We start from the raw sequence: 22,838 nt of genomic DNA, 5'->3' as shown, positions 1-22,838 counted from the left end.
TTGGTTGTGCTATTTTTTAGTTTCTCGACATCAAAGGTTTTTCTTTGTGAGTCGACTTTCATCTTTTTCTGTTGAAATAGTTTTAGTTTTACCTCTGCTAAAACGAGATAATGGTCACTTCCGATTTCTGCACTTCTGTTGTTGCTTACATCATATTTGACCAGTATGCTACTGCTCCACTTTCTTGATATACAAATGTGGTCAATTTGGTTCTCATAATTGCCAGAGGGAGCTCTCCACGTAGTTTTATGGTTTCGCTTGTGATAGAAAAGCGAACCACCTATCTTGAGATCAAAGTTACAGCACAGTTCTATAAGTAGTTCGCCATTAATAATAATATAATAATAATTGTTCCACAAACATCCCAGATTGGACAGGGGAGACTTCTCTCATATCAATGAGTGCACCCCGATTCATATTAGCTCAATGATATGGGACCTACTGTTTATTGCCGAGTCCGAACGGCGTGTCCTAAGACACCACTTGTAGAGAAGTTTTACAAGGCAGAAATACTCAGGAAATGTCGCCAACATCAATGAGGGGGAATCGAACCCACGACCTTTAGAGTGCAAGGCGGGCGTGCATACCATTGCACCACGGTGGCACCCAGTAGTAGTTCGCCATTAGTGTTGCGATTTCTAAGTGCGTGGGTTCCTAAGACACTCTCGTACCCATCATTGTCACATCCCACTTGAGCATTAAAATCTCCGAGCAGTAGTACAACATTTTTCTTTGGTATATGGGAAAGGGATATGACTGTAAAATTACTCTTTTTCTGTTAGATTGCTTTCTTCTGTGGGACCGTAGCACTGTATTACAGTAATTATATTACACTTAGTTCTTAAGTTGGCAGTAATAATCCTTTCCGATATTGCCTTCCAGTCTACGAGGGCTTTTTGAGAATACCTTTTCAAAAATATCCCTACGCCTCTTATGTGGTTATCATCTTGGTTCGGCATTCCGGAGTAGTAGTATATCACCTTTTCTATTGCGTACCTCGCCACATCCATTCCATCTGACTTCGCTGAGAGCACATACACTGATATTCAATCGATCATATTCTTTTGACAGTTCTGCAAACTTCCCAGATTGAAAGAGCCATCTGGCATTCCATTGTGCAAATTTTATCCTTTTAACATAGCCTTTGTTCGTCATCAAATAGTTCCGATCGTTATTTGTCTTCTTTGTAAATACTCGAATCCAGATTTATTCGGCAGTCGATGGTAGATTAGACCAACGATACCTAGTTCGGTGATAGGGCTGCTATCTTGTATTTGGATTTGTTGTTTATAATTTCAGGCCTCCGAACCTGCCATAATTATGATGCTATTTCTAAACACTTCCTCTTAGAAACAGATGTTATGGTTATTCCGCCAATAATCGGACGTCAGAGCCTCTTCTGCAAAACAACAGGGTCCGCCACTGGTCGGGGAGGTTGACATTAATGTAGGAGAGGCTTTACATATGAGATATGTACGCATCACTACACCTTGGAATATTGACCATATGTTCCTCTCATTAGAATACCTCCCGCAAAAAATTTCGGATATGTTCACTTTAAGACCTACTCTCGAATCACTTTGTTTTTTGTTGAAGCAACATGCATTCGCTGCCGCAATAACGATAATGCAAATTTTTTCAGGGGCAAGTCCATACTTCTTGAAAAAAAACAGTGGCTGAAGAGCACGATAACTCTCGAACTGGTCAACCGATTTGGTCCAAAATTTGGATCTCCTAATATATTGTCCAAATTAAGTGTAACTTCTAAAATGGCATCATATGCCCTCGTCTTAAGGTACCTCCTCCACAAAAGTTCAACATTTGTGTCTAAGTGCATTTTAGTGTCTGTTCGACGATCCTTTGGAAATGTATACCGATGGTGTTCGTCGTGGTCCTGTTTATAGCGATATTATGTTTTTCGTTTACAAGTTCATGCTTCCTGGCATACTGGTCCAAATGTTATACAATGACTCACTGAAATGACTAGTGGTTGCGATATCTATTGAAAATATATAACTTCCAAAATAAGATCCACTTCCATAATGGACTATGTCGGTCCATTCCTTTAAGTATCTCTTAGGCAACACTTTTGATGCCCAAAAAGGGCTACACAATTCTGAAAAGACCCTAAATACATTCGATTTGTCCATAGATGAAAGTTTCAATTCACATAGGCTGAGAGTATATCTCTGTCTGCAAAGCCGACTGATACTTTTTTACTTGTTTTTGGTAGAGTTGTGCCAAAGAAACTACATGGAACTATATAGTTCACTTCGCAGTTCCAATGGCCCAAATTTTTTCTTTGAACAAACTGCGTATACTTAATATCAGACGTTATATTTCATGATGTTACTCATACGTTTTAGAACTAGTACAAGGAACTAGGAACTAGATTACACAACTCTAGTTTATGGAAGCACTTTAACCGACTTTTGTTTTGGTAGTATGCCAAGAACATTAATTACTACACCCACCTCGTAGCTAGGTGTGACTAGGTCATTTCTTTAGGCTTACTTTGAGTTAAAAAAAATCACTACAAGACATTTTAATTGATCGTCATAAAATTGTTGTGGATATGTACACTGATGTTTGATTTGCTAATATTTCCGAATGCGTACACACAATTAAATTAATTTTCGTTTCACTCGCAACGATTCGATTTCGATATGGCCAAGGAGGTCTTACAAAACTCTGGGACATTTTTCAATCAATTTATGGAGTAAATTTTGGCGTGTTTCATGTTTGCATTTAAGGTTTACCTAAAAATTCCTGATCCAAAAACAAAAAGACTTGGAGTCTTTTGTTTCGGCAACAATTCACTTTGTCAGTAGTAGCTGGGAGAGTTGTGTGACAAAAAATGGAAAGAAACAAACTTCAACAAATTAACCAACCAATGACAACATCATCATCAGCAACATCAACAAGTGAATACAGATTGGATTTGAGTTGACATTAATTACTGGAATGTGGTCATAAATCTTTACAATGAAATTTTATACACCAATGTACTTGTAGTACATATAACAGAAGCAACAACAACAACATCAGCAGAGACAAGGCTTATTTGATGGAGTGTAACTGTTATTGGCAGCTGCTTTGATAGAATTTCATGTTATGAAATGTTATGTAAAACAACAGCAACAACAAACAAAAAGGGTTTTAGAAGTTTATTGTTTCTTTTTGTTTTATTCCGCTTATATTGCTGTCATCGTTGATGTTGTTTTTATTGTTGCATGCAGCGATGCATTGTTTTGTTTCCACACTGTCAAATGAAATTTAATCAAATTGTCTTAGTTTTTTTGCATTATTCCCCATGGCAGGCTGGCTTACTGAGTATGTGACACGAGTTTTGTTATTGAATTTGAAACTAACGTTCAATACTAGAAACAATTTCATAACAAATATTGAACATCTAATAAAGCAATAAACATATTATAACAACATCAGCAGCAAAAAACAATAATAACACAATATGCACAATGTAACTAACAGCTAACAACGATTATTGGCCAACAAACGACAAACATTGGTGCACGTTTCTAGTTTCCAAAAGGTGTTTGTTTACTTACCTTCACACTCGGCCGAGAGCGGAATAGAGTTACATCAAATAATCACCAGACAGCCATCGATAAAATAATTGGAGGCTGGCATCTGTAAAATAATCTGTGTTTCTTCATACATTGTACATATATATGTATGTATATCTGTACAGCGTGACTATAATTTAATATTAAGTTGTTTTCCTTCTATACTTATAGTTTGCTATAAACATATCTATTGTTAAGAAGAAACGCCAGTTATGGTCGCAATATTATAAACGGTGTTCCTTATAACCACCATCGACTTTTTATTGTGTTTTAATAAAAAAATGTATTACAGATTATACATATGGAATTCCATGCGACAAGTGCAATAAATAATTAAAAATATTTTATATTACATAGAGTGTCTTTTGTCTATCCTATTAAATTAATTGTCTTATTACTTTTTTTAGAGCCGCCAGCAACATATTGATCATCGGAAGACGATAAGACGGAAAGGATTAATTGCACCTGGTTATACCATTCCTTTACACAAATACACAAAAATGGTAAGTTTTTAGTATAAAGTGTTTTTCTTAATTTAAGAAAAAAATCAAAAAAGCTTTTGACAAATAAAAATAACTTTTATTTATTACTAGCAGACCCGGGTCCGCGTTGCTAACCCGTCGCATTGCGTATGCATGCCAGTTTTTATATAGGTATATATTTTCCGGTCCATTGTCAAACCGAGTTATTCATTGAGGATTTTAAATTTATCAACAGATTTTGTCTGCTACCTTTCTTTCTCTAACGGACATTGTCGGATTTTTTTCGCCCATTGATGCTGCTTATGATTTATTATAGTCATAAAGCGATCTAATAAAAAAATAAATAAATGGTTATGTCAAATTCGTCAGCTTACTGAGACGAATATGTTTTTAGTTTTTCATGGCTGATGGACCGTTGAACTTCAGATTTAAGGAAAATTGTAAATATGTTGTTTTTATTAATAGGGGAGATACCGTGCCACCTTCGAAATTCATGCCTATATGTACCACGGCACATTTCACAAAATTTGGTGAAATTTGTCCCATGGTCGGGACTTCGGGCACCAAGAATGAACATTTGATCGGGGGCGCAACCACCGTTGTCTCGTAAATTAATTTGCAGGCCGACGCATTCATAAGTTTAGCAAATATAGCGATTATAAAACAACAGGCCCCCGAAATTCATCAACAAATAAATAGCATTTTGTACCACGGGTCATTCCTGAACATAAATTTTGTTCAATAGTTAGAAAAAATTTATTTTTTACAATATATACAGTTTACAAGATATAACATATTTAAAGAAGTAAAAAAGTATCAGTCGGCTTTGCCGACATTGATATACCCTCAGCCTATATGAATCCAAACTTTAATCTACGTTCAGAATTTTCTGGCTCTATTTGGACATTTGTACTTGCCGACAAAAATGTGGATTAGGATTATAGTTTAAAATATTGCGGAGGAGGTACTTGAAGAAATGGACCGACATAGTCCATTATTTAATCTTATTTTGGCGGTCATATCTTTTCGATTGATATTGCGCCCACTAGTCACTTTAGTGGATCATAGTATAACTTTTGGATCAGTATGCCAGGAAGCATGGACTTGTCCACGGAAAACATAATCTCACTTTAAACGGGACCACAACGAACAGCATTGGTATACATTTCCCAAGGATCTTCGAACAGACCATAAACTGCACTTAGACATAAATGTTGAACTTTTGTGGGGAAGGTACCCTAAGGAGAGTACCGATATGGACAATTTTAGAAGTTAAACTAAATTTGGACAAAATATAAGGAGATAAAAAGTTTGGACAAAATTGGTTGCCCCGTTCAATGTATATCGTGCCTACCATTTTAGTGACATTTTTTAAATATTGGGGGAAATGCAGATATTGCCAATCTTCGAACTGAAACAAAGTTTGGACAAAATATGACGAAGACAGATCCGTTCGAGAGTTATCTTGCGCTCCAACCACTACACACGGTATCATAGGGTTTATTTGCACCTTCAGACTATTTTCTCGAGAAGTATGGACTTGCCACTGAAAAACTCTTGCTGACGTAAAGGAGGCAGCGTATGCAAGTTGCTTCAAAAGAAATCAAAGTGATTCGAGAGCGGTCCTTATCCGAATTTATCCGAAATTTTGTGTGAAAGGTACCCGAAGGATGAACAAATATAGTTCATATTTAAACCTGTTTAATATCTGGTAGACATATTAGGAAGTGTAAAGTATGGACCAAATCGGTCCCTCCCTTCAAGAGTTATCGTGCGCACAATTTTTCCGAGCATTTTTGAACTTTTGTGGGGGAGGTATCTGTAGGAGTGGACCGATATGGATTATCTTCAAACCTAGACTAAGTTTGGACAAAACATTACGAAGGCCAAATTTTGGACCGAATCGGTTTCTCAGGAAGTATGGACTTGCCCCTGATGAAACTTGTACCGTTGTATGAGGAATCAAAGCGATTCAAGAGCAGGTCCTAAACTGCACTTTTCCGAAATTTTGTGTGGGAGGTACCCGAAGGAGTGGACCGATTGAGTCTATATTGGAACTTTATCTAAGTCTGGTAGAAATTTTAAAAGTATGGACCAAATCGGTTACTTCCTTTAAGAGTTATCGTGCGCACAAATTTTCCGAACATTTTCGAACTTTTGTGGGAGACGTACCGGAAGTAGTGGAACGATATAACCCGTCTTCGAACTTAAACTAAGTTTGGACAAAATATTACGAAAGCGAAATTTTTGACATAATCGGTTGATCCGCTCGAGAGTTACGGACAGACGGATCGACTCCAAATTGTCTAAAACGGATTTCGTCCAAACATACTTGGGGTCTAAAACCATTATTTCGATGAGGCACATTTTGCCCGTATGAAAGTGTATATACCCTCGTTGCTGAGGGTATAAAAAGTGAGCGTGGTCTGGTATTTTGGCTCCAAATATGTACCTAAGGTCGGAGACACAACCCTATTGTCTACCAAAATTAATGCTGAAACCGATATAATCATAAGTTTGGCATATACATATAGCGTTTGAAATAAATGCATGGGAAGGTAACCCACCTCCTCTGAAATTCATAAAGTACACATTGCCACGACAAACCTTGAGCATTTGCTGCATATTTCATGGAAATCGGTTCAGTATTTTGGAGATATAACATATTTAAAAAAGTGGACGTGGTCGGGTCTTCAGGCCCAAATAAGTACCTGGAATCTAGATTAATTCGTAAATTTTCAAACCAATATATTCGTTATTATTCCAACTGTAGCGTTTTTTTTTTTTTAAATATCAAACAAAATATTCAGCATATTTTCACCGGAACATCCCTGTACATCCCTGAAAATATCCGTAAAATCGGTTCCGTAGTTTTGTAGATGCAACATATTTTAAAAAGTCGGCGTTGTCAAGTCTTTGGGTCCCAAATAAGTACGTAATGTTGGAAAAACAACCACAATTGCCTCGCAAATTTATTTCCAATCCGATATATTCGTAATTATTGTAAATATATATATTTTTTAAAATAGGGTATAGGGGAAGTACCCGCACCTTCCGAAATTCAACAAAATAGCCTATTTTAAGTCAAACAGGCGCTGGTTTGAATCGATGTGTGAGAGCTCGCATTGTCATGATGCAGAATGATTCGTTTTTCGAATTTCTCAGGAGGCTTCAGACAAACAAATTGTAGTGTAACACTCAGAATTAACCGTCCTACATTTTTGAAGCCGTATAGTCGCCACACGGTCGCCACAGGAGACAATATGCTTCGAAGTGATTCTTACATGAACAACTTCCGTTGGATTTGGCTCGCTTTCCAAGACCTAAACGGTCGATTCCTTTTTGTTTCGGGCTCCTAAGCATAGATCCAAGATTCGTCGTCAGTTACGATATTATAAATGTCTTTTGAAACACCGCGATCGCATTTATTCACAATTTCTTTGCGCGCATTCACAGGAGCCTTTTTAAGCGATTTTCCAATTTTGCTGGATCCAACGAGAAAAATCCATTTTTGAGGTCATGTGTTCATGCAATATCAAATCTTAGTTGGTGGAAGAAATGCCCAAGGATGCCTCTACCTCACGGTATATAACATGGCGATCTATTATTATCCGTTTACGCGCGGCTTAATTTGTTTTTTTCTGGCACAACGGTCGATGTTGGGCGTTCCTCACAACCTTCGTTATTTGGCGAGTGGCGTTCCCGATTGAATTCATTTAACCAGTTTTTTATAATGCTATAGGATGGCCCTTTATCGACATACAAAGATTTAATTTAATCGATGCATTCTTGCCGGGATTATTCACGTCGAAAATTGTTAAAAATGATTGGACGAAAATGTTCACAAGTAAATTCCATTTTTTTGCAAAGTAATTTTTTCTGTGCAAGAAAGTTTTCGTACGTATATATGTGACACTTTTCACGTTACACAGGTTCTAAGGTATATACATATGTGCTGAAAGAGTACACTCTCAGCTCTAGGTATGTCTGCGCAAATATCACCACTTCCTGAAGAAGAATCTGCTAGAGTGGTGATGACAGTGTATCTGATAAGATCAAGTTGATGGTATCGCCGCACAATGCATCCACTGAAACAAGACTAAGGAAGTTGGCAGATCCAACCTTGAACTAAGAAAGCATTTTTGAAACAAAGCCACCTCTCGTGAAACAAAAACCACACTCTATAAAACACTGATACGACATTACAACGCACACATCAGCCACAAGGCGGTAAAGGAGAAGCTTCGATGGAAAGAATAGGTAAAAATGACATCGAATATCCCCCCAAACTGTCAATATATTGCAAGTAATCGAGGATGGTGGAAATCTATCCTTAATTCGGCTTATGGGGCAAATATTAGCTGAAGAAAAATAAACCAAGCAAAAAGTTTGCATTCATGATGTAGTTTTATCACTAATACAAGAGTCACTGCCCTCGGAATTTTTTTAAGAGAGCACGAGGCATGGACGGATTCCATTTTGCTTTCTTTTAATTGCCCACACCTACAAACATTTTGACCTAATCTTTTGGATTCCTTAGCTTCAATATGTTGAAACCCAAAAAATGGGATTTTGACCGGATAAATCGAATTCTGCATCAATATTCTATTTATGTTTTTTTTTTAATAGAGATATTCGATATTCGGAGATATTTTCATTACAATAAAACGTTGAACTTCTTTTGCTACTCCGACTCCTAAATATAATGGTAAAAATCGTAAAAAGAAATCACAAAAAATCCTTACGGTTCAAAACTGGTATATAAAGGGTATTTCGATGTATTACAAACTTTTGAGACCAAAAAAACTTATAATACTCTCCCCATATAGCAGTTTAGAGTATAAAAAGTATACTTTTTTGCTTATAAAAAAAAGCAATAGTCGGAACGGATCAATTCATTTTTAGTTACAACTTTTTCGATTAGTAGGCTTTCATCACAAAGGTTACATAATGATTTTTTAGACTGGATACTATGTCTAGTTTCTATATCTGCAGTGGTAAATGCTAAATTTAAAATATTTTACCATTTAATAACTGACTTTCAAAAAAAAAAAAAAAACAAGTAAACTAAAACTAAATTACAAAAAGTTGTTAATTATTTAAATTGATAACTTTATCCTAAATTTCTACAGCGAAATAAAGCCTTAAAAATGCTGGCAATTAATCATTCTCCAAAATCACTTATCTTTTACACACAAATGTACAACCAATTATTTATAGACCAATGATAGTTTATATAAGCATTTGTCATCTTCAATAGAAAACATCAGTGAACATCACCCGTACTTTTCTTAGATAATAGTTAAACAACATGTGAAGTTTTTTTGCGATGTTTGTTCACAATGACACTATATAAATATAAAGGAAGACACTGCAAAAATACCCACCAGAAATAATTAGTGAATGAATGAAGAATACATGCATGCTGGCATGAATATTCGAATATGTATTTGACCTGGACCTGACCATTAACAACTTTTGGTCATTAACGTCTACCGTTGCAAATCACTGATGTTTGCGTAATATTTTTCCTGCAAACATTTAAAGCTCATTGTTAAATTGCTTAATTATATCTTCACATTGGACGTAATGCAATGGTTGGCCATTGTGGCCAATATTCTCAGATAAAGCCGCTAGGAAATAATTTTTTGTTTGCATCACTGCAAATCATCTTTGTCATGATGATGATCATCATCAATACTGAAATTATATAAAAATCTTATCAATAAGCAATCAGTGCGATTGAAGTAAAATACATAAACAAGAAGTAAATAAATGAAGATGGGTGTAATGAACACCAAAAACGACGTATGTGATTTTTGACTACATACTCGTACAAGGCTGATAGTTGGGTCATACACAACTAAAACACTCTTTACAAGAAGTGTAAGAGTCGTTTTCATGATTTGTTTGTATTTGTAAATACTCATGCACCACAGTGACAATTTTCATTGGATATTACCATAAAAAGAGCAATCATGTTCGAAAATCATTCCAGTTTTAAAACATTTTTTTCATTTTATATACAAAGATTGTCGATGTTAAGAATATAAAGTGTAGTTATACCTTTAGCCTTTAGGCTAAATATTATACGACCACAAATTTAGGCCCTAAGTATGTTTGCACAAAATCCATTTGAGAGTAGTCGATTTAGCCCTGTCCATCCGTCCGTCTGTTTGGCTGACTAGTGCGCACGATAAGTCTCAAACTTATCAACTGATTAAGCCATGTAATAGGGACCGTTTTTATACTCTCAGCCTTTAGGCTAAGGAGGGTATATACGCTTTGATACGATGAAAATGTGCCTCATCGAAATAATGGTTTTAGACCCCAAGTATGTTTGGACGAAATGTGTTTCAGACAATTTAGTCGATCTAGTCATGTCCGTCCATCCGTCTGTCTGTCCTGTTGGCTGGAGCGCACAATAACTCTCGAACGGATGAACCGATTCAATTAAAATTTTGGCTTTCGTAATATTTTGCCCAAACTTAGTTTAATTTCGAAGATGAGCTACATCGATCCACTCCTTCCGGCACCTCCCCCATAAAAGTTCGAAAATGTTCGGAAAGTTTGTGCGCACGATAACTCTTGAAGGAAGTGACCGATTTGGTCCATACATTTTATAGCGTAATCTTTCTACCAGAGTAATATAAGGTTCCAATATGGTCTCAATAGGTGCACTCCTTCGGGTACCTCCCACACATAATTTCGGAAAAGTTCAGTTTAGGGCCATCTCTCGAATCGCTTTGATTTTTGTTTTAGCAACTTGTATTCACTGCCCTCCATACGACGGTATAAGTTTCATCAGGGGCAAGTCCATACTTCCTGAGAAAATAGCATGCAAGTTGCAAAAAACCCCTATGACACCGTGTGAGGTGGTTGGAGTGGAGTGAGTTGGATAACACTCGAACGGATCTAACGATTCGGACCAAAATATGGCCTTAGTAATATTTTGTCCAAACATAGTTTAAGTTTGAAGATGAATCATATCGGTCCACTCCTTCAGGTACCTCCCCCACAAAAGTTCAAAAATGTTCGGGAATATTGTTCGTACGGTAACTCTTAAAGGGAGTGGCCGAATTGATCAATACTTTACACATCCTAATATATCTACCAGATATAGACCAGGTTCAAATATGAACTATATTTGCCCACTCCTTTAGGTGCCTCCCACACAAAATTTCGGATAAGTTCACTTTAAGACTGCTCTCGAATGACTTTGATTTTTGTTGAAGCAACTTGCATTCGCTGCCTCAATTACGAAGGTAACAGTTTTTTTAGGGGCAAGTCCATACTTATTGAGCAAATAGCCCGAAGAATGTAAAAAGCCCCTATGGCACCATATGTTGTGACTGGAGATCCACTTCCATAACGGTCAATGTCCATCCATTCCTTTTAGTATCTCCTCCGCAAAATTGCAAGCGCCCAAAATTGTTAAAACCCCCTAAATACATACATACGTATTTTGGGAAAAAGTGGTTTCAATATACACAGGCTGAGGGTATATCTCTGTCGGCAAAGCCCACTGATACTTTTTTACTTGTTGGAGAACAAATCCATACGTCTTAAGATAATGGCCAAAAGGTTTAAAAAAAATCATCTAGACACCAATTAAAATAACTGATGAGCACAACAATTTACGGATTGGGGGTATTATTTGGTCGGAACTTTGCAAATCGTGAAATTCAAGACAGTCTATTTCGGACAACAGCTTCGAGTACCTCCACGACGAACGCTCAACATTTTATACCTTAATCTTCACTTTGATACAACCAATATTGTGTCTCATCGAAAAAATGGTGTTAGACCCCAAATATATTTGGATGAAATCCGTTTCAGATAATTTGGAGTTGATTTAGACACGTACGTCCGTCTGGCTGGTACGCACGATAGCTCTCGAACGGATCAACCGATTTTGTTCAAATTTTGGGTATTGTAATATTTTGTCCAAACTTAATTTGAGTTCGAAAAAAGGCCACCAAGGTAGTAACCGAATTGGTCATAATTTTACATATGACAATATTACTTCCAGGCATATTTCAGGTTTGAATATGCACTAAATCGGTGTACTCATTCGTGTAACTCCCACAAAAATTTTTGGAAAAGTACAGTTCGTGTCGGATGGTTTTAAAAGTTGCTGCAAAAAATTCTTCTTGCGGGTCCTGTTACGATGGCGCAATTGTTTTCGGGGACAGGTCCACATCTCATGAAATAATGGCCCAAAAGCTCCAGTATGTAAGATAACCCTAGATTTGGTCCAAACCTTGTACATGACATTATTTCTTACAGACTCGTATTATGTCCGAATATTGACTACATTGGACTACACTTTAGGGTACTTCACACACAGAGTTCGGAAAGAGTGCAGTTAAGGACTTATCTTTTATCTTTTTTATTTTTGACAACATGTTGTGTATTCGGCCCCAGTTAAGACGGTACAATTTTTTCTGGGCAAGTCCATACTACCTGTGAAATTGGCCCAAAAACACCTTTAGACGTCAGAAGTATTGTATTTACTTCTTGTCTTCAGGTCAGAAGTTGTTTGTTTGTTTAAATGTAATTTCAAGACTGTTGGAGCATCGTTTTGAAAATTTTCACGAATGTACTCCTTACGGACCTGTTGAGAGCAATATATTGTTTCGTTGGCATGAACTTACCCACGTTCATGCTTCCTGACAAAATGGTCTTAAAGCTTAAACATTTCATGGGGATCAACTAAAATGGCTGGTGGGCCGACCTTTGCACATCGTAATATTTCTCTCAGATAGAGAAGTCTCCCTTGTCCCTTATGGGATGTTTGTGGAAGAATTATATCAATATTTCTCACAAGCTTAAATTAAGTTAGCAGATGGACTATCAGACAAATACATATATATTGTACCTCATTTACAAAGTTAAACATTTTTTTCTTATTAGTCCTTAGTTCGCTTGGCAGTCCTTGTGATTCTAATTACAACAATATAATTTTTCGTGGCAAATCCATGCTTCCTGACATGATGACTCAAAAGCTCTAATGCAGCGTCGTCCAAGAATTTCCATCAATGTTTTAGTATGTGTGTATGTTTGAGTGAAGAAAACAACAACCACATGATGTTTATTGTTTGTTCACTTCCGAGGGCGGTTCGGAAACTTCTTAGCCTATCAATGAAAGAGAATAGTTAGTTTTTCAAAAATATTTTTGTTTTTCAATATAATCTCCTGAAACTTCAATACACTCAGTCCAACGCTTTTATAGCAATTCTATCCCTTGATTAAAATAGTTTTCCTCAAGGTTTTCAAAATAGTGGTTTACAACTGTAATTGCATCTTCATTTGAGGTAAAACGCTTGCCAGCAAGGATTTTTTTTAGATTTGGGAACAAGTAAAAGTCACTGGGAGCTAAATCAGGAGAATAAGGTGGGTGGTCAAGCAACTCGTACTTTAATTCGTTGATTTTAGCCATTGTTATTATTTTTTGTGTTGTAAGCCAGGACGTTTTTCTCGAATTTGTTAATTTAATTTAGCCAATAGGTTGCAATAGTACTCTGAATTTATTGTTTTACCCTTTTGCAGATAGTCAATCAATAAAATACCTTTGAAGTCCCAAAAAAACCGTTGCCATAACCTTACCAGCCGATTGAATTGTTTTTGCCTTCTTTAGGGCACTTCCTCCAGCTTCAGTCCATTGTTTGGGTTGTTCTTTTGTCTCTGGAGTATAGTGGTGGATCCATGCCTCATCAACAGTTATGAAACGACGCTTAAACTCCATTTTATTTCGCTTAAAACGATCCAAACAAACTTGAGAAATGTTCATTCTTATGCGTTTTTGATCGACTGTTAACAAATGCGGCACCCATCTTGCAGAAAGCTTTTTCATCTGTAGTTGTTCTTCATGCAAAATTAAATGGACTCGATCATTTGAGATGCCCATGATATTAGCAATTTCACGCACTTTTGTTCGTCGATCATTTAATACCATATCATGCACTTTGGCTACAATTTCTGTTGTTGATGCTGTTTTTGGACGTCCACTACGTGCTTGTACGACCACGTGTAAATTCAGCAACCCAATTTTTTACTGTTGCATATGAAGGAGCACTTTCACCTAACACATTCACCATATCATTATGAATTTCTTGTCCCGATAAACCTTTTCTATGTAAATATTTAATGACAGCACGCATTTCTAATTTTTCCATTGTAAAAAAATTGCGAATGCGTCTTTTTTGAACACCTGTTTCTATATGAAGGAGTTGCCAGATCGAAACAAAATTTAACATGTGTTCATAACAGAGATGGAAGTTTCCAAAACACTTAACTTTTTTCTGTTTTTACCGCGCTTTTTGTGCTAGGCTAAGAAGTTTCCGAACTGCCCTCGTATTTGCCCCCAACACCATGTGTCGAAATCCTAATATCGGCTTTTAAAATTAGTTGTATATGTGTATATAATTTATATTCATCACTAAAAAAAAAACAACCCATCTCTTTAATGATGTTGCAAATTTTTTAACAAAAGAGGCGTTATGCTTCAAAAGCAGAAAAAATATCTATTTGCAGAAATATTAAAAAGGAACTTTGTTCGCTGATTTTTATTGTTAACACATAAACGCATTTGCCATTTAAGTTATTTGAAATATTTAAGCTCTTGACTTATGAATGAATAGCTTGCAAATGCAATTGAAAGTGTGGGAACCAAAAACCAAAAATCTAAACATCTATTGAATTATGTAGTATTTAGTTTTGAAAATATTACCATCGAAGTTTGTTGTTTTTTCGTAATAATCTACTCCAATAACTGCAATCAATAATCATAAAATTGTTTATTGTTGTCTGTCTTTCTGTTTGTAATTCGATTTGTTATGGTCATCATTTTAATGAAGTTGTATAATTTTGTTAGACGTCCAACACAATAGACATACAATTGATCGGTAAATGTTGAAATAACAAGACCCAATCACCTCTAAAGCTTCTTCAATTATTCACACCTACAGATATCAATTTGATGTTGAAACAAAAGGAAGCTGATCCTGAGAAAATATTTTAAAATTGTTGATTTCCGTATTTCATCGCTATTGTAGTGGTGGTCATGGCATTTGAAATATTTAATCACGAAGGAATTTTAGACCATATTCTTTGTCTTTTAAAAGCAATACAGAGGAGATAAATACTTATTTAAACGTAAGAGATTGTCTTTCTCACGAGAAAAGTGGTTGCCTAACACATGAACGATTTCTGTCTGTTATTGGCAATTCACTTAGCAACCAAAATAGTCCTAGGTTTTCCATTGTTAAAACCAATTACAGCCCCCCTATTCAGTAACTTTTTAACAACTTTACTCATTGTTTATTTTACAACAATTGCATTTGTTTGTTTTGTAGTTGTTACAAAAACAAAAGAAATTTTAACAACTTTTCAATCGATAAAAGTTAAAGAATAGGCCTACAGCCCTTGTTCTATATATATTATCCGGTGCCCGACCCTTTTGTACTAAAATATGCCTAATGACTGTATGACATGATATACAATTTCATATCTAGTAAAAATATCTATGAGTGACATACAAACACACAAGTGTATATTGTTGATGCCCAGCTACATAGGTAGTTGTCTATTAATCAAGCTTTCGTAGTATATAGTTCAAATGTCTCTCAATGTATAATAATATGTTGTTCCAACATTTAACATATCTATGTCACCTACAATTGAACTGTTCGTGCCTTGAAATAAACACATATGCAATTTGTTATCTTAATTGATTGGAACAAGCCGGCAATTCGTCGTCGTTGCTCTCATTTATTAAACGAATCGATTACAAAAGTTATGATAATGCGGGCGGTTTGACCATAACCATAACCTGTAAATATGCCATTAATAAACGTTTTGTTAATCGCTGAACAGACAAATAGAAGGAGGCAAATAAATGAAAAATGAATCATAATTTCTAAATATTAAATGCTTGCTAAACCTCAAGTTCTGCAGCATTCAATTATTCACCATAAATGACTGATAATTATTACGGTTTCAAAGTCATGTTCAAGCATTATGCCAGAAGTGAAGTTAGGCAACGCCTTCCTCAGAAGTGCAAATAAAAATTAATTTGCATAAAATCAGATGAAATAAAAAAAATGATTCGATTTTATGAAATATTAGTACGCATTTCTGAAATATATTTCCTTAAATATTTGAATGATGTGATTTTTGTGAGTTTTATTGAGACATCCATTGGAACGAAAAATTAAAAAAAAAAATGAATTACATCTTCATTGATTACATTAATTTTGCTGGTATAATTTTTCATCAATTACATATTTACAACTCATTAAATATGTGTGATTTTTTGTTCATTGCATTTTTTTCGTATTAATAAATTCAATTAAAATCGATGAAAAAGAAGAAAATAAAACCAGTTTATATTAAAAATACCATACAATTTTGTTCTTGTTTCCGTAAACAACTTCCAGTTCGGTAAATGGTAGTTTAATTGCTTTTTGTTTTATTTATTAAGTAATAAAGATGCTTGTTATTAACCCTTTGTGGACCGATGTTGCCTGTGGGCATGTTTGTGTATGCGTATTTCCCACACCCTTTTGAGATATTTATATACACTAAGTGGGTGTTGGTTGATTGATTTCAGAAGAATAAAAAATGGAAATTACTTTTAAATAAATAGCTAGGTTGGCGAAGTTATGGTTGTTTAAGTATAATTGGAAAACGAACAAATTGGTGTAGGGCTAAACTACTCTGATGTAATAAATAATATACGATACGCTGACGACACAACATTAATTGCCAGTAGTCTACATGGCCTACAGAGACTTGTTACCTTACTCAATGAAAAAAGCGAATTATACGGTCTAAAAATAAATATTAAGAAGACGAAATATATGGTAATAAGTAGAAGAAATAACCAAAACAGCACATCGCTCATAATAAAAAATGATGAAATAGAACGGGTAAGGAACTTTAAATACCTCGGGGTCCTCATAAATGACCAATGGGATGCTTCAAAGGAAATATTGTGCCGAATTGAAGTAGCCAGACAATCTTTTTTCAAATATTATAAAACATTAACAAGTCATGACATTAACATTGCAACGAAAATGCGATTTATTAAATGCTACATATGGTCCACTTTACTTTATGCTGCCGAAACATGGACAATAAAATCAACGGACGAAAATAAATTGAACGCGTTTGAAATATGGATTTATCGCAGAACTCTGAAAATTCCATGGACAGATCGTGTACCAAATGAAGAAGTGCTAAGAAGAATGCACACAGAACGACAGCTTCTTGACACCATAAAAAATAGGAAAACATCTTATTTGGGACACATAATGAGAAACGAAAAATACTCAATCATCCAGAACATAATAAAATGCCAAATTGAAGGAAAAAGGCCAAGAGGAAGAAGAGAAACATCATGGATAAAAAATATTCTAGATTGCACAAATACGCCTGATGACTACAACCTCATAAATGCTGTGAGGAATAGAGAACTCACCATTGCAGAATAAATTTACACAAAATATTATATATACATCTAAAATATTCAATTTGTAATTGTATGATCGTCAAAATCCGAATACGGATCGGCAAATAAAGAAGAAGAAGTCGAGTAAAAGTTTGGACAAGAAATATTTTAGTGATTTTATAAAATGCAGTTAAATATCAAACAATTGAATAATTGCAGCCAACATTTTTTGAAAATTTTCTCAGTAAGATTGACCTAATAAAAAAAACAAACATACAATTTGAAGTTCCATTCAGTAGTTATAATTTTTTTTGAAATTTGGAAGTTGCCTGTGGGCAACATTGGGCCATTGTGGTAATAAAGTGGTTACATTAGTGGAAGTGGAAAATGTTGGTTCAATGAAATACAAAGGGTCATTCGAGCTTGTAAAAATGTTGTATTTAAAGATTGGACTTGAATTAAGAGGAGATCGACACATTTTTTATGAATATACATTTGTAAGATATCAAGCGAATGTCTGTTCAAATATCAATGATGATTTATTGTATATATGTACACCTGGAAAATTAAAGTTCAAATTTGAACAATGCACTTACTGTATCGCCTCCTTATAAAACAAGGTCATGAAAGGTGCGCCTTAAACAACTTGAAATGAAACCCGGGAGTCGGAATGGGCAACAAACTTATTTGGAGAAAAAGTCAACATTTTATTTCAAAGCGAATATCTCCGCCTCTATATGGGGTATATCAAAAGCAAAACCTGCTAATGAAAGTAGAAAAAAAGAAAAGCGCCCCAGGCGAAAATATTTTTGAAAAAATCGCGTGATTCTTTTACAAAAAAAATTTCGACTTTTTATCTCCTTTAATTGTGAAAATATTTTTGAATACTTTTACAAAAACTTTTTATTTTCATAAATTGTGAAAATATTTTTGTAAAAAATCGGGCGATTTTTTCAAAAATATTTCGGCTGCAGCGCTTTTCTTTTTTCAGAAAGTATTTGAATATTTTTACACAAACTTTTCATTTTCTTAAATTGTGAAAATATTTTTGTAAACAATCGCTCGATTTTTTTCAAAAATATGTTCGTCTTCGGCGTTTTTCGTTAATTTTTCAAAAAGTATTTGAATATTTTTTACGAAACTTTTTATTTTCTTAAATTGTGAAAATATTTTTGTAAAAAATCGCGCGATTTTTTCAAAAATATTTTCGACTGCGGCGCTTTTCTTTTTTCAGAAAGTATTTGAATATTTTAACACAAAATTTTTATTTTCTTAAATTGTCAAAATATTTTTGTAAAAAATCGCTCGATTTTTTTCAAAAATATTTTCGTTTTCGGCGCTTTTCGTTTTTCAGAAACTATTTGAATACTTTTACAAAAACTGTTATATTCTTGAGAAATTGTGAAAATATTTTTGTAAAAAATCGAGCGAATTTTAACAAAAACTTTTTATTTTCCTGTTGGCAGCATTTTTCGTTTAAAATAGGTTTGAAGGGCAATTTTGAATATAGTTCGATTTGATATAGCTACTACTTATTTTGTACTTAATTTTCTTAAAAATTTTAAATCATTTATAAATTATTTTATAAAACAAGTAAAAAAAGTATCAGTCGGCTTTGCCGACAGAGATATACCCTCAGCCTGTGTATATTGAAACAATTTTTTTTTCCAAAAAACGCATGTATTAAGGGAGTTTTAAAAGATTTGGGCGTTTGAACTGACAAAAATGTTGATTAGGATTTAATATCAAAAGTTTTGCGGAGGAGATACTAAAAAGAATGGATCTCCAGCCACTACATATGGTACCATAGGGGTTTTTTAGAACTTCAGGGATGTTTGCTCAAGAAGTATGAACTTGCCCCTGAAACAACTTTTACCATCGCAGCAATGCAAGTTGCTTCAACAAAAATCAAAGTGATTCGAAAGCAGGTCTTAAAGTGAACATGTATCCGAAATTTTGAGTGGGAGGTACCGGATGGAGTGGACAAATATAGTCCATATTTGAACCTGATCTATATCTGGTAGATATATTAGGATGTGTAAAGTATGGACCAATTCGGCCACTCTCTTCAAGAGTTATCGTACGCACAATTTTTCCGAACATTTTTGAACTTTTGTGGGGGAGGTACCTGAAGGAGTGGACCGATATGGCTTATCTTCGAACTTAAACTATGTTTGGACAAAATATTACTAAGGCCAAACTTTGGACCGAATCGGCAGACCTGTTCGTGAGTTATTTTGCCCTCCAACCTCCTCACACGGTGTCATAGGGGTTTTTTGCAACTTTCAGGCTATTTTCTCAGGAAGTATGGACTTGCCCCTGATGAAACTTATACCGTCGTAAGGAGGGCAGTGAATACAAGTTGTTAAAGCAAAAATCAAAGCGATTCGAGAGATGTTCCTAAACTGAACTTTTCCAAAATTTTGTGTGGGAGGTACCCGACGGAGTGGACCGATTGAGTCCATATTAAAACCTGATCTAAGTCTGGTTCACGCTCCACGATGGGCAAAGTATGGACCAAATCGGTTACACTCTTCAAGAGTTATCGTGCGTACAAATTTTCCGAACATTTTCAAACTTTTGTGGGGGAGGTACCGGAAGGAGTGGACCGATATAGCTCATCTTCGAACTTAAACTAAGTTTGGACAAAATATTACGAAAGCCAAAATTTGAACCGAATCGGTTCATCCCTTCGAGAGTTAACGTGCGCTCCAGCCAGATAGACAGACAGACGGTCGGACATTGCTCAATCGACTCCAAATTGTCTGAAACACATTTCGTCCAAACATACTTGGGGTCTAAAACCATTATTTCGATGAGGCACATTTTGCCCGTATGAAAGTGTATATGGTGGTGGTCAAACAACATAGATATCGCAATAGTCGGTAATGCATCCATTTTTAAATTTTTTGTGCAATCACACTACAGGTCTGAATTTTGATCGGATCCTCACGAAATTTTGGGGGTTGATGGGTCTCACAGAGAAAGAAGCCTATTGATGGTCGGCGAACATCCCACTTTTCTATTTTTTTTTGAGTTGTACTGGTGATGCACTTAAATGCCTTTCAACAAAATTGACCTTTATTAATGAAGACAATCGAAAGCAGGGGTAGTGGTGTAGGGTATCGCATAGTCGGTCCCGACCCGACTATAGCCTTGGCTCACTTGTTTTTTAAATGAAATCGATCGATGATGTTCTAGATTTTAATTTCCTTTATAAGTCTAAACATATATATGTATAAAGGTTCATTAGTTTTCGAGCAATAGTTGGCACCGATTTGGTTCCGATCAACTTGAACGTTTTTTTTTATTAATTATTTAAATTACACTGTGAACCGAAATTTTGGGTGGTGGAAAATTCCTTTTGGGGATGAAAGCTCTTGGCGAGTATATACAGAACCCAGAAGGAAAGATCCGCCGTGAGTCGAACTTCCGCGTTATGGCGTGATGAAGTTTTTGCTAGAGACCCTGTAAGCCGTCAGGAATTAGCGTTATATCTTTGTTCACTGTTAATTTAGCTTATTTTTGAGATTACATGTCTTCAGTCAAATCGAATGAGGATTATTTTCGTAGAGCACTTCGACCTTCTAACTCCCTTCCTTCAATGTCCTTTTCGTCCTTTATTTTAAGAGCTGCTATAAAAGCACCACAAGATGACGTATTTCAGCTTCGAAATGTTCTGCAAAAATGTCGCTCAGAAAATTTTAGGTACGGCTCTCATTGACAACAAATCGATTTTGTCGCGTTTTCGTTGTCGTTTTGTGAATTAACCCTGTTTTTGTTCAGAAAAATACTTTATTTTGTTTTTGTATATTCATTACAGAACATATAAAAACACAAAACACAGTTTTTTCTGAGCAAACAAGGCTAAATGTCAAAAATGACTATGAAAACGTGGCAAAATCGATGTCAATGAGAGCCGTACCTAAAATTTTCTGAGCGACATTTTTGCAGAACATTTCCAAGCTGAAAAACGTCATCTTGTGGTACTTTTATAGCAGCTCTTAAAATAAAGGACGAAAAGGACATTGAAGGAAGCGAGATAGAAGGTCGAAGTGCTCTACGAAAATAATCCTCATTCGATTTGGCTGAAGAAATGTGATCTCAAAAATAAGCTAAAGCAACAGCGGACAAAGATATAACGCTAATATCTGAGGGCTTATAGGGTCTCCAGCAAAATATTCATCACGCCATATCTCAAAAGTTCGACTCACGGCGGATCTGTCCTTTTGGGTTCTGTATATACTCACCAAGAGCTTTCATCCCCAAAAGGAATTTTCCACCCCCAGACTTTGAGCTCCATTTTGTTGCACAGTGTTATTTATACTTTAAAATAAGCCAATAAAAATGTTTTCGATTTTCTGAAATTTACAAGTGGGAGTCACCCCTTAAGCATTCAAATTTAATATGTTAATACGATGAAAAATGTAGCTCGTCGTCAAAATGGTTTTGGACCCTAAGTATGTTTGTACGAAATCCGTTTCAGACAATTTTGAGTCATGTTTTATTTTGACCCAACTTAGATTAAACTCGAAGATGGTCCCAAAAATATTGAAAATTTTCGCTTATATGTAACTCTTGACAGGATTAACTGATTTCGTCCAAACTGTAATATTTCATTCAGATATATTACAGGTTCGAATAAGGGGTAAATAGGTCAATCAAATCCTTTTTTGTCTTCCTTCACGCTGCTGTATCAGAATATAATATATTTTGTATGACTTAAAAAATAACACACAGTGTAACTCAAGGTTTTAATGGATATAACATTTTGGAAGACAAGCCAAGCAGTATAATAAATTCTTATAATGTTTTAGATGATGCTCTTCAAATGTGATTATTTTCTACAAATTTGCAGAACAATTGATTTATTCTCTGTTTTTTGGTTTTTTTATAATATTTTTTTTTTTTTTCAGAAAATTGATTTGTGTTATTTTATAGTAGCGTTTATTTCGGTTTTACAGTAGTGATTTATAGAGGCAAATTTACTACACCCCTTTTGTGTTTTGTAATTCTTTTAGATTTGTTTGTTTACTGCCACAGCTATTAATAATATTGTTGTTTTTTCGTACAGCCGTTATCGGACATCCCCATAAATTCTTTAATAATAATTTTGACCTATTGCATGACCCTATGGCAATAGACCTTTTTCCTTCTGTTTTTTGTTTGTTATTTTTGTGTTTGCAGCTGAAACCACTAACTACTGTTTTAAAGTTTCGCCTACTGTTGTTGAAATGTGGCATTTGTTGCAGTTGAGTTTGCGTTCCTTTTGTTTTGTTTTCTGTTAATTTAAAACTTAGCCTTATTAATGTTGTT

General features: G+C 35.1%; 1 protein-coding gene across 1 annotated transcript in view; it reads left to right on the top strand.

Annotated features, from left to right (window-relative positions):
• The window catches only part of GV1, a 92,552-nt gene that overhangs the window by 15,476 nt on the left and 54,238 nt on the right, over positions 1-22,838 (top strand). The window contains exon 2 of the mRNA XM_073983959.1: positions 3,995-4,090. Coding sequence (XP_073840060.1) covers positions 4,088-4,090 — 3 coding nt within the window. The 5' untranslated portion in view covers positions 3,995-4,087. The remainder of the gene's footprint in view (positions 1-3,994; positions 4,091-22,838) is intronic.

Source organism: Musca autumnalis, unplaced genomic scaffold (genome assembly GCF_047663935.1).
Source record: "Musca autumnalis isolate F117 unplaced genomic scaffold, ASM4766393v1 scaffold_4, whole genome shotgun sequence".
NCBI lineage: Eukaryota > Metazoa > Arthropoda > Insecta > Diptera > Muscidae > Musca > Musca autumnalis.
This window is presented reverse-complemented; position numbering and strand designations above follow the sequence as displayed.